The sequence below is a fragment of the Grammomys surdaster genome, unplaced genomic scaffold (genome assembly GCF_004785775.1).
Source record: "Grammomys surdaster isolate TR1022 unplaced genomic scaffold, NIH_TR_1.0 125671, whole genome shotgun sequence".
In the NCBI taxonomy this organism is placed as follows: domain Eukaryota; kingdom Metazoa; phylum Chordata; class Mammalia; order Rodentia; family Muridae; genus Grammomys; species Grammomys surdaster.
The window spans coordinates 975,531-985,674 of record NW_021620508.1 but is presented as its reverse complement, the minus strand read 5'-3'; the positions used below and the strand labels follow the sequence as shown (position 1 = coordinate 985,674).

The window sequence follows — 10,144 nt, the reverse complement described above, 5'->3', positions numbered from 1 at the left end:
TCAGCCAGCGGCACATCAGCCAGCGGCACATCAGCCAGCGGCACATCAGCCAGCGGCACATCAGCCAGCGGCACATCAGCCAGCGGCACATCAGCCAGCGCACAGGCGGACTTCCACGTACACGCGCGCGCAGGCGACTCAGCGCAATACGTTACCTGCCGTCGTTTTTTCCTAAAGGCTCATCGTACCGGACACCAACCCAGTAGCCTGGCTTGAAATCCGTGAGTCCTGTCCGGGAGAGAAATCTCACTGAAAGCCCCTGCATTTTCTAGGGAAGTGGAAAAGCTGTCATGAAGACAAACCCTTCTACCTCCATTGCTTATACGCCTCCTTCCAGACAAAGACAGTGTGGAGGCCTGGGTAACTGTTTCCTGTCCCGCCCGCCACTTTGCCACTTTGTGCTGTTGCTATACTATAAGGACCCGTTCTCGTGTGCCTGACTGCTGTCACCTGGATGTTATCCGCTTTGGTGTCCTTGGAAACCAATCACAGCAGGAGTCAGAACTGCTTTGTACAGTTAGCCACACTAAGCTTGGACCCAAACCAACCCCTGAGCAGCACTTCCCGCACCTGCGTGTGAGCTTTCATGGTATTTGCTTTTATTAGCTGCCCCTGGGACGAACTCCAACATAAGAGAGACAGGTGTAGGAGAGACCTGCACCAATATAAGAAGCTATCTGGAATAAGACTTCCATTTTGAGTAGGGGGCGAATAAAGTTTAACGTCTCAAGATCTCCCTGGGAACTGACATCCTACTTGGCAGAAAGCCATGTAACTGACATCCTTTTTTTTTTGTTTTTCGAGACAGGGTTTCTCTGTGTAGCCCCGGCTGTCCTGGAACTCACTCTGTAGACCAGGCTGGCCTCAAACTCAGAAATCCGCCTGCCTCTGCCTCCCAAGTGCTGGGATTAAAGGCGTGCGCCACCACCGCCCGGCAATAACTGACATCCTAACTGGCAAGTTAAGACATGAATGTTAGGCAAGGCACATCCCCCACTACAGTTGAGTACCCCAACCACTGGGAACAGGATAAGTACACAACAAAGACATGTTCCTAAGGGAGTCCCATGTCCCTAAGTCCTCATTAACTTGGCACAGTTGTTTGTGGATTTTAGGCCCTGTATGATTTTAACTCGATCACGGCTCGGCTCCGAGTCTGTTCCGTGGCCCTGATTGATCAGCCTTGGTTTGTAGTATTCAATAAACTAACTGAGATTGGAGTTCAATTTGTGCGGCAAGTCCCAAACCCCAAGAGATGGTAGCCACTTCCTGCGTCTGCCCCATTGATTCAGGACCCCACCCAGAGCAGGGCAGCACTGCCGCACTGCCACAGAGAAAGGCTTATGTGGCAATGTGGCCACAGATAAACCAGATCTGCCATCAGTTTAACACTGAGATGGTTAGCCTCTGGAGGGGTCAGAGCCATGTTTAAGCTTCCCTGCAGGGGATGTTCCCAGGGCAACCTAGCAAACTCACATCCAACAACAACAAAGGTCAGCCCCGCTGAGACATGGATAGTTCATGCCTATAAGGCTAAGGTGTGGGCTGGCCGGGGGGTTGGGACGGGACACCTTTGATCCCACCAATTGTGTCCCAGGTGCAGGAGGATCACAGCTAGTGAGGTCGGCCATGGCTATATAGACTGTCTTAAAAACATAAGGTCTGGAAAGAACAGGAAACAGGCCTGAGCTGGAAGACTTGGGTAAAGGTCTGTGAGATATCCTGCCCCCGCCCTCTCCTCTGCTGAATACCACCTCCTCCATGATGCTCTGCCCACGTGCACGAAGCGGAATGGCTATGCTCTGACATCTGGAACCGTGAGCCAAAAGTCATCTTCCCTTAACTTCTATCAAGTTTCCAGTCACAGTGACAAAAAGACACGTACCTACATACATGACAGTGCCCCTGCGAAGGGACTGGCCAGGTGCCCGCACCTCACAGCGGCTCCCCACAGAGATGGCACTGGCTTGGGCCTTCTCCTCGCTGAGACGCTGGGCAGCCGCTGCCTCATGCTGGGCCCGGAGCTCTTCATTGTACGGGCCTAACTTGCTGCGTTTCATGAAGGATCGAACTGTGTCTGTGGGAGGGGGGGCGGGGTCAAGCCAGACCTTCAGACCACGTTCCTCCCATGAGGGGCTGACAGTCTCGAAGGGACTCTATTCTGGGTGCCCGAGCTATCACCAGCCACCCTCAAGCCTCTCACCATGGCTTTGGCCCCGTTTCTTTGTATCTTGTAGCAATTCAGAACTGAAGGGATGCTGCCTGCCACCAGCCCCTCACTTGGTACTACGTCTCCACACAGTCTCTGGCCAACCCACTCTGACCGCTCCTCAGATAACCAGCTCTAAGTGCCACACTGCCCTGGACATGTCCTCCTTGCCTGGTCCAATGCCCTTTTACCACGACTACTCAAAGCCCCTTCCTTCAAAGCCCCTATCTGCCTGCCTGACCCCCAGGCCCCTCCTCTCCCAGTCAGTATCTGTGCCCGCCCTCAACCCCACCTCACCCTCTTCTACCCTCCAAGCCCTGTCCCCACCACCTAGCCTGTGATGGCCCACTCTGTCTGCCTCACAAGCCCCTCCCAGCCCCGCCCATGCATGTACTCTGCCTCCGTTCGTAAGCTTCTGGTGAGATCTCGTATTTCTCCACTTTGGACACGTCCTCATATTCTCCAAGCCGGACGCCACTGTGGTCAATGACCTGTGGTCAGAGGAGAGAGGTCAGCGGGGACCAGGGTCAGGTTGGGGAGACATGGGAACAGACAGGGGTCACTTCCCTTTCCCACCCCATCTTTGCCTTTGGAGACGGCATCGGCCCCAGATGTGTGCCACACGCTGGTATCAACACCACTGATGTGCCCATGCCTGTGAAACCAGCTGCAGAGCTCAAGTCGGGATCCTGTGATGCTCCTGGGCTGAACCCAACCTCCAGAACCAGGATCACCTGGGTCACGGCAGCCTTTCTGGTCCCCCTGTTCTACATGCCCTCTGACTTCTCACCCACATCCTGAGGGTGCCAGCGAATACCTGAGGCACAGCAGACCCCTCCTGGCTCAGAGCCCTTCCAGGTCCCAGTCCTTCGCCAACAGCTCCCGGCACTTGCTGTGCTGCCTCCCACTTGAACATTTTCACAGACCATTCCCTCTCCTACCTCTTCTACGAACCCTCTTCTTGAGGTGCTCACAAAGCTAGCACTCCAGGAAATGCTCGCCGATCTCACTGCACAGGGATGCCAAGCTCTCCTGCACCACCCTCATCCCCAGATTTTTCCTATCTGGTTCTACGACCGTTTAGCTAACACTACCACACACACTGGGTAGGGCTAACCCCAGGCCTTCTGCAGCATGGCGTCCAACTATACCTAACACAGGCATTTGAAGAACCAGTAACAGAATAAATGAAAGACAGAGAAAGAACCAGTTCTCTGGGTCAGACTTCTGGAGTCAAGGCAGACCCAGGCCAAAACTGTGCCAAGAGTTCATCTTTTTTTTTTTTTGGTTTTGGTTTTTTGAGACAGGGTTTCTCTGTGTAGCCTGGGTTGCCTCCCAAGTGCTGGGATTAAAGGCGTGCGCCATCACTGCCCGGCTAAAATTATTGTGTGTATATTAGTGCTCTATCTGCATGTACAGCTGCATGCATGGGCATCAGATTCCATTATAGGTGGTTGTGAGCCAACATGTGGTTGCTGGGAATTGAACTCAGGACCTCTAGAAGAACAGACAGTGCTCTTAACCGCTGAGCCATCTCTCCAGCCCTAAGAGTTCATCTTAAGAAAGTAAGTTCCAAAAAAAAAAAAAAAAAGAAAGAAAGAAAGAAAGTAAGTTCCAAGCCATTTTGGCAATGCACGCCTTTAATCCCAGCACTTGGGAGGCAGAGGCAGGCGGATTTCTGAGTTTGAGGCCAGCCTGGTCTACAGAGTGAGTTCCAGGACAGCCAGGGCTACACAGAGAAACCCTGTCTCCAAAAAACAAAACAAAACAAAAAAAAAACCAAAAAAAAGAAATGATTGACTCTTTTAAAGGTAATTTTTTTTCTGTGCTGACAAACAGAAAAAGGCCTTATATTGGCTAAACATCCACTCTTTCATTATTTTGAGTGTGTGTGTGTGTGTGTGTAGGTCCAAGGATACCCTGGAACTGTTCTCTCTATCCTTTATGTGGTTCCAGAAATTGAACTCAGGTTGACAAAATCAAATGACCAGCTCTTATCTTTTCCTTTTAGCCCTGGCTGTCCTGGAACTCACTCTGTAGACCAGGCTGGCCTCGAACTCTGGAACTCAGAAATCCACCTGCCTCTGCCTCCCAAGTGCTGGGATTAAAGGCGTGCGCCACCACTGCCCCGCTATCTTTCCCTTTTTTAATGAGTCCCGCTGCTTCTCTTAGGCTCGCCTCCCAACTCCTCCCGAATGCTGAGATTACAGGTGTGCCCCACCATATGCCACGGTAGAAGGTGACACCTTCAGTTAAGATAAAGAAAAAGGAATGGAGGCAGAGCTCGCCCAGGCTGTCGTTGAAGCAACAGCGGGGTAGGGACTGAGTGGGGAAGGTGGGGGGGGGGGGCTGAGGGCAGAGCGATAGAAGCTGACACACAGAGGTCTTCCGTGTGCTTGCTGTTCCCAATCCAGCCAGCACATGATAGTTCAGCTCAACCTTTCGAGCTCTTTACTTTCTTCCTCTCCACATAATATCCTCTAGATATCAGCTCAAACATCCATTCCTCAAGAAAGCCTCTTTAGACATCCCCACGGAAAGCCTAGTACCTCTTCTGAATTTCACCACTCCCCTGGGCTCCCCCTAACTCAGTTCAGACAACTGTTACTGTCTACTGAATGTCTGTTTTTTACCAAGGTGAACTGGGGGGGGGGGCGGGTTCATGAGGCTAGGCCCTATACTGGTTATCACACTGGTCAAAACACAGCGTTAGCTGAATAAATAAGTTAATGAATGTATTCAGGGTCCCAGGTAGGGTGGCCTCACATGGATACGGCAGCCATCATCCACAGGATAGGAGCCCAGCAGTGCATCCTCCTGATCCAGCTTGCTGTAGAACTTGTCGTCAGCTCCGTACAGCTCCAGTTCCATGCAGGAAGCAGGGCTGCCCACCACCAGTTCCAGTTTACACTGCGGCAAGGAGGCAGGATGAGGAGAAAGGCTGTCAGAGGCCTCATCTTCAGACTTGTGTCAACAACCACGTTCCAAAAGATCCACCTTGGACCAGTTCCTTCTGGATCCGCCCCCTCGGCTTTCGGGAGCGTCTGATTTTTTTCCCCGGGTCCCGCCCCTACTCTGCGGACTCGGTTCTCTGGGGCTCCCAGGCCGGGGAGGCTGGTTGCCAGTCTCTGCAACCTTACCTCGAGCTCTGCCCACTAGTTTTCAGCCCCTACGCCCCTTTCTTTGCCCCGCCCCCGAGGACCCCGCCCCCATGGCCACACCTTGAACTCTGCGATGGTGAGGCTACGACTGTATCGCTTCTCCGAACGGAAACTGTTGAGGGAGCTGCTGATGAAAACCGTCACGGTGGGCGCCGAGATCCCCGTCACCTCCATCTCGCCGCGCCCCGTAGTGGCCCGCGATCCGGTTCAGCCGTCTCACACCGGCTCCGCAGTGGCCGCCGCTCCTTCTGGGATCTAAGTCCCGCCCCTTGTCCCGGAGCTGACCAATGGAAGCTCTCCACCTAACATGGCCGGCCAATCCCTGTCGTCCTCTCTCCATGGACAGGCGGATTCTCGGGTACGTCCGACCAATCCCGAGAGGGGCTCTCGGTTCTTCCAATAGCTGCCCGGGAAGCAGGCGAGGCGGGCGGGAGGAGGCCGATGCCGGAGCCGAATGGTTGGAGTTATCCCGGTCCGCCGAGAGTAAACTCGGCGCATGTGCACTGGCCTTGGGCCAACCAGAGAGCCGCGGCTTCTCTCGTTTACGCTCGGCGCCTTGCGGATGACGTTGCGCACCATAGTCCCAGCCCTTGTCCTAGATCCATACCGCTCGGAGTTGGGAAGCAAGGTTCCGAAATCGGGAGTACCAGAGGGTACGAAAGGATTGACGCAAACTGTCAGCCAGTTTGATAAGAATAAGATAAGGAAGATCCCGTAAGATAAGGAAGCCGCGCGTGCGCGCAGCCCCGCCCTAATTTGGTGCAGCCACGCGATCTGACCCTTCCCGCGGTCCGTAGCGCGGCCACGCAAGCGCAGAGAGCTCAGCAGCTATGGAACCCGACGGGACGTATGAGCCTGGCTTCGTGGGTATTCGCTTCTGCCAGGAATGGTGAGGCCCGGGCAGCCGGTGTGGGAAGGCAGTGAGGATTGGCTCCAGGGCTGACCTCTGACCTCCCCTCCCTGCAGTAATAACATGCTGTACCCCAAGGAGGACAAGGAGAATCGCATTCTGCTGTACGCGGTGAGTGCCGGGCAGCCCTCTCGCCAGCGGGTTCGCGCCTTCCCCCCGCGCTCCCTGCTGGCTCCCCACGCTTGCTTTCGCCTCTTGACTACCCCTCAAGACACCCTCTCTTCCATCTCGTCCATCCCCTCCTTGAATCATCCTGCCCTCCCGTCCGATCGTGTTGGGGAGCTGATCTGTTTGTGACACTCTTCCCCCCACGCTCTCCCGTCTGCAGTGCCGGAATTGCGATTACCAGCAGGAAGCCGACAACAGCTGCATCTATGTGAACAAAATCACGCACGAAGTGGAGTGAGTGGCGGGACCCTGGCTTGGGGGTATATGGATAACCTCTTCAGACCCCCAGTCTGACCGTAATTACTTCCCCATCCCTTCAGCGAGCTGACCCAGATCATCGCAGACGTGTCTCAGGACCCTACGTTGCCCCGGACCGAGGACCACCCGTGCCAGAAGTGAGTACGCGGCTAGCATAGGGAAAGAGGAGTGGTTGTCCACAGAGGGGTCTTTCACATTTCAGTAAGTGAACACTTCCCTCAGGTGTGGCCACAAGGAGGCAGTGTTCTTCCAGTCACACAGTGCCAGAGCTGAGGTGAGTGGCTAATCTCTTCCTTGGTGGCTGGGTGCTTCCCCCGGGGGGTGGGGACACCAGTTTTGGGTTGATCCTGTTTTCCTCGATCGTTCTTTTGGTCCTCACACTATTCCCTGGGTCCAGACCCTGACTGAACGTTCTCATTGCTAGGATGCCATGCGCCTGTACTATGTGTGCACTGCCCCACACTGCGGCCACCGCTGGACCGAGTGACCCTTCCATCCCTCCACCTATAATAAATGCCAGTTTCTACACGAGTGTTTCCCGCGTTTATTTGTCTCGTGGATAGGAAGCAGCAGCGAGTATATCAGGTTGTGCGGTGTAGGGTGCGGTGCTGTGCATAAGCCTCGGGCCGAGAGCTGGTGAAACCGCAGTCTTCACATACGTGCAGCTTCTCCCTGCGCTCCCGGTAGGCGTAGCTGGCTGGCTGCCCGTGCACCTTGGCAAGGTGAGCTTCAAGGGAGCAGCGCTGTGTGAAAGCTTTTCCACAAGCTCCGCACCGGAATGGCCGTATTCCTGTCGAGATAAGCAGAGAGGGCAGTGGCCTCGGGGTATGGGCTTCCCACCTTGCATTTTCTACCTTTACTCCTAGCTAAGCAGACACTTAGGTTTGTGGCCCACTAGCCATCTGCTACCCCTGCTTAAGGCAACAGGAGCCAGACCGTGTGTGTCCCCTCTATTCCGCAACAGGAAGTGTCATTCTGAGAGAGGGAGGGACCCTTATCAGCATGGAGAGTTCCCCTGACGGCTCTGAATCTGGAGCCTGGAAATAGACCGTATGGATTTATTTTGAGACAAGGTCTCACAGTGTAGCCCTAGCTGGCCTGGAACTCAGAGATCTGCCTTCCCCTGCTTCCCAAGTGCTGGGATTAAAGGTGTGTGCCACAAGCCTAGCTTATTTGTAGCGTGTATGCGTGTGTCTGCTCATGCATGTGTGCCTGCACAGATGCTGTGGTGCAAGTGGGAGGGGTCGGAATATGATTTGCAGGAGTCTGTTCTTTACACCACCTGGAGCCTGAGGATGTAGCTCGGTTATCAGACTTGTCAGCAATGGCCTTACCCACTTGCCTGGCCCCGAACCTGAGTTCTGTAGCCAGCACCCATCCTGACCCTTGCCAGGCCTCTTCCTTGGTACCATCTTATACTCACCTCCTGTGAGGAACACGGTGTCTCTTGTTACCTGTGTCCCTGTTGTATATCCCCAATCCCTAGAAACCCCAACAGCCCAGGCGTCTGCCTCTGTCACTCCATCACCATTGCTGTCTAGCGTCCAGAAGACCATCTTTGTCCCTGCTGTTGCTCACCAGTGTGAGTCCTCATGTGGCGCTTGAGATCGAAGGCGTCGTGAAAGCCTTTGCCGCAATAGTGGCACACGTGGCGCCTCGCCGGGCTGTGGCATTTGAGGTGCCGAGTCAGCATGCGTTGCAGCGGGAAGGCCTTGGGGCAGAGGGGGCAGCCAAGTGTCCCAGTGCCCTTGGGAGCAGAGGTCAGCATCCCCTGTGAGGACTGCCAGAGGGTGTAGTGGTTAGCATGGCCAGCTGGATCTTGTTCAGTCTTTGCTACTCTGCGGACAGTCTGTGGTGTGCCCAGGTTGAAGGGCGGCTAGAAGAGGGTCTGTGAGTAGTGGGGACAGCTGCAACCCTCTCCCCAAGACCTTCCCTAGCCACATCCATCACTCTGACCGACGTGGCCCTCCGTGCCTAAACACACTTGGCTAATATGAGCTTTCCTAGTTTGACTGTCTGCCTCCAGCTCTCACAGGAAAGAAGCTCTGTGAGGAAGTAGAGTTTTGTCCCTCCTGCCAAACAGTCAACACCTAGTCAGTGCCTTCCTCTCAGATACAGAAGCGACCTCATACACTGAATTCTGACTAGTATTGTCCTTCCTTCCAAAGCCAGCAGTTAACCCACTCCTGGGAGGCTAAGGTACCAGCACCCCCACCCCTGTCCGTTTATCTTTCTACTTAGTGTTTGGAATCTTGTTTGCATCCACTGGATGGACACAGATCCCTGGAGCAGGGCCTTACAGCTGCCCACCTACCCTAGGAATAGGGGTCTTAACTAACAGACTGGAATGAGCCGGCTGCTGGGAAGGATGCGGCACCCCAAGTGAAGAACAGCACTGGGCTGGAGAGCATGCGCAGAGGATCTGGAGTAAGGGCAGCCAGCTCCCTGTGCACAAGTGGAAAGCCATCCCTGTCTCAGCTGCAGACTCACCACTGCCCAGGTGTCTCTCAGACCAGGAGATCTGTGTGCTGGTGGCACTGCCAGGCTGCTGCAGTCTGGGAAGAGAAGCCAGATGGTGATGCCCTATGCCTCCCAAGCCCTTCACCTCCAGGCCCAGATAGGTGCATACCTGGGACATAGGCATCTCCCCGCAGCTGGTCAGGAAGGTGGCTCCAGTTAGGTGGCTGTGGGCGCCGACTCCTCACAAGAAAGACCCTGGGCATTGCTTTCAGGACGGTGAGATGGCTCTTGACAGAGCTGCCTCCTCTGTCTGCTACCTCAGCCCCAGAACTAGGTGAAATCAGGAGCCCCTCGGAAGCCTCATTCTCTTCATGCAAATTTTGAGACAAGCCTGAGGACTTGCCTTAGCTGGCTCTGGTTACCTCTGCTGGGGCCTGCCATCATGGCTTCTTCTCTTGGCTAGGCTCCCAGGCAACTCTGCCATCTTCTGGGCATCGAGACACTGGAGAACTCACCCCCTCAGGGAGGCTTCAGTGAGAGAAGAGCCTAGGCTGCTCCTGGGGACGGAGATTAAAAAAGACACATGGTCCAGGCCTGGAAGGGCGAAGGACTCTAGGGACTGTTTACCAGGCAAATCAGTCCCCCGGATATCCATCCGCCTGCCTAGTTATTCAAATCACAGCAGCTGTCTGGGGACGGCTGTGATTGTTCCGTGCCACTGGTGTAGGATGACAGCAAGCTAAGTAGTTAAATAAGCCGGGTAATAGTGGTGCACGCCTTTAATCCCAGCACTTGGGAGGCAGAGGCAGGCGGATTTCTGAATTCAAGGCCAGCCTGGTCTACAGAGTGAGTTCCAGGACAGCCAGGACTACACAGAGAAACCCTGTCTCAAAAACCCAAACCAAAACAAAACAAAACAAAACAAGGCAAAAATAAAGATGGGGCTATGCTTCCTCAAGCCGGAAGCATAGTGTGTCC

At 54.6% G+C, this 10,144-nt stretch overlaps 3 protein-coding genes across 3 annotated transcripts in view; 1 reads left to right on the top strand and 2 right to left on the bottom strand.

Moving 5' to 3' along the window:
• Window positions 1–6,055, bottom strand: part of Tbcb (tubulin folding cofactor B) — a 6,405-nt gene extending 350 nt beyond the window's left edge. The window contains exons 1-5 of the mRNA XM_028787598.1: window positions 5,431–6,055; window positions 4,976–5,119; window positions 2,604–2,700; window positions 1,886–2,077; window positions 156–228 (exon numbers count right to left, since the gene is read on the bottom strand). Of these exons, the coding sequence (XP_028643431.1) occupies window positions 156–228; window positions 1,886–2,077; window positions 2,604–2,700; window positions 4,976–5,119; window positions 5,431–5,544 (620 nt within the window). The 5' untranslated portion in view covers window positions 5,545–6,055. The remainder of the gene's footprint in view (window positions 1–155; window positions 229–1,885; window positions 2,078–2,603; window positions 2,701–4,975; window positions 5,120–5,430) is intronic.
• Window positions 5,941–7,234, top strand: Polr2i (RNA polymerase II subunit I). The gene is made up of 6 exons (XM_028787599.1): window positions 5,941–6,259; window positions 6,337–6,391; window positions 6,609–6,682; window positions 6,769–6,843; window positions 6,929–6,980; window positions 7,131–7,234. Exons 1-6 carry the CDS (start codon window positions 6,201–6,203, stop codon window positions 7,191–7,193), a joined length of 378 nt encoding a protein of 125 aa, XP_028643432.1. The 5' UTR covers window positions 5,941–6,200; the 3' UTR covers window positions 7,194–7,234.
• Window positions 7,235–7,287: 53 nt separating this feature from the next.
• Window positions 7,288–9,429, bottom strand: Ovol3 (ovo like zinc finger 3). The gene is made up of 4 exons (XM_028787561.1): window positions 9,336–9,429; window positions 9,197–9,261; window positions 8,285–8,486; window positions 7,288–7,496 (listed from the first exon to the last, which is right to left on the bottom strand). Exons 1-4 carry the CDS (start codon window positions 9,427–9,429, stop codon window positions 7,288–7,290), a joined length of 570 nt encoding a protein of 189 aa, XP_028643394.1.
• Between the last annotated feature and the right edge of the window lie 715 nt (window positions 9,430–10,144).

Excerpts from the sequence above, each read along its gene's own strand:
- Polr2i (XM_028787599.1), top strand. The coding sequence starts at position 6,201 with ATGGAACCCGACGGGACGTATGAGCCTGGCTTCGTGGGTATTCGCTTC. Across the intron at positions 6,392-6,608 it reads ATCGCATTCTGCTGTACGCG|TGCCGGAATTGCGATTACCA; the intron begins GTGAGTGCCGGG and ends TCCCGTCTGCAG. Across the intron at positions 6,981-7,130 it reads CACACAGTGCCAGAGCTGAG|GATGCCATGCGCCTGTACTA; the intron begins GTGAGTGGCTAA and ends TCTCATTGCTAG.
- Ovol3 (XM_028787561.1), bottom strand. The coding sequence starts at position 9,429 with ATGCCCAGGGTCTTTCTTGTGAGGAGTCGGCGCCCACAGCCACCTAAC. Across the intron at positions 8,487-9,196 it reads TGAGAGACACCTGGGCAGTG|TCCTCACAGGGGATGCTGAC; the intron begins GTGAGTCTGCAG and ends ACCCTCTGGCAG. Across the intron at positions 7,497-8,284 it reads CCACATGAGGACTCACACTG|GAATACGGCCATTCCGGTGC; the intron begins GTGAGCAACAGC and ends TTATCTCGACAG.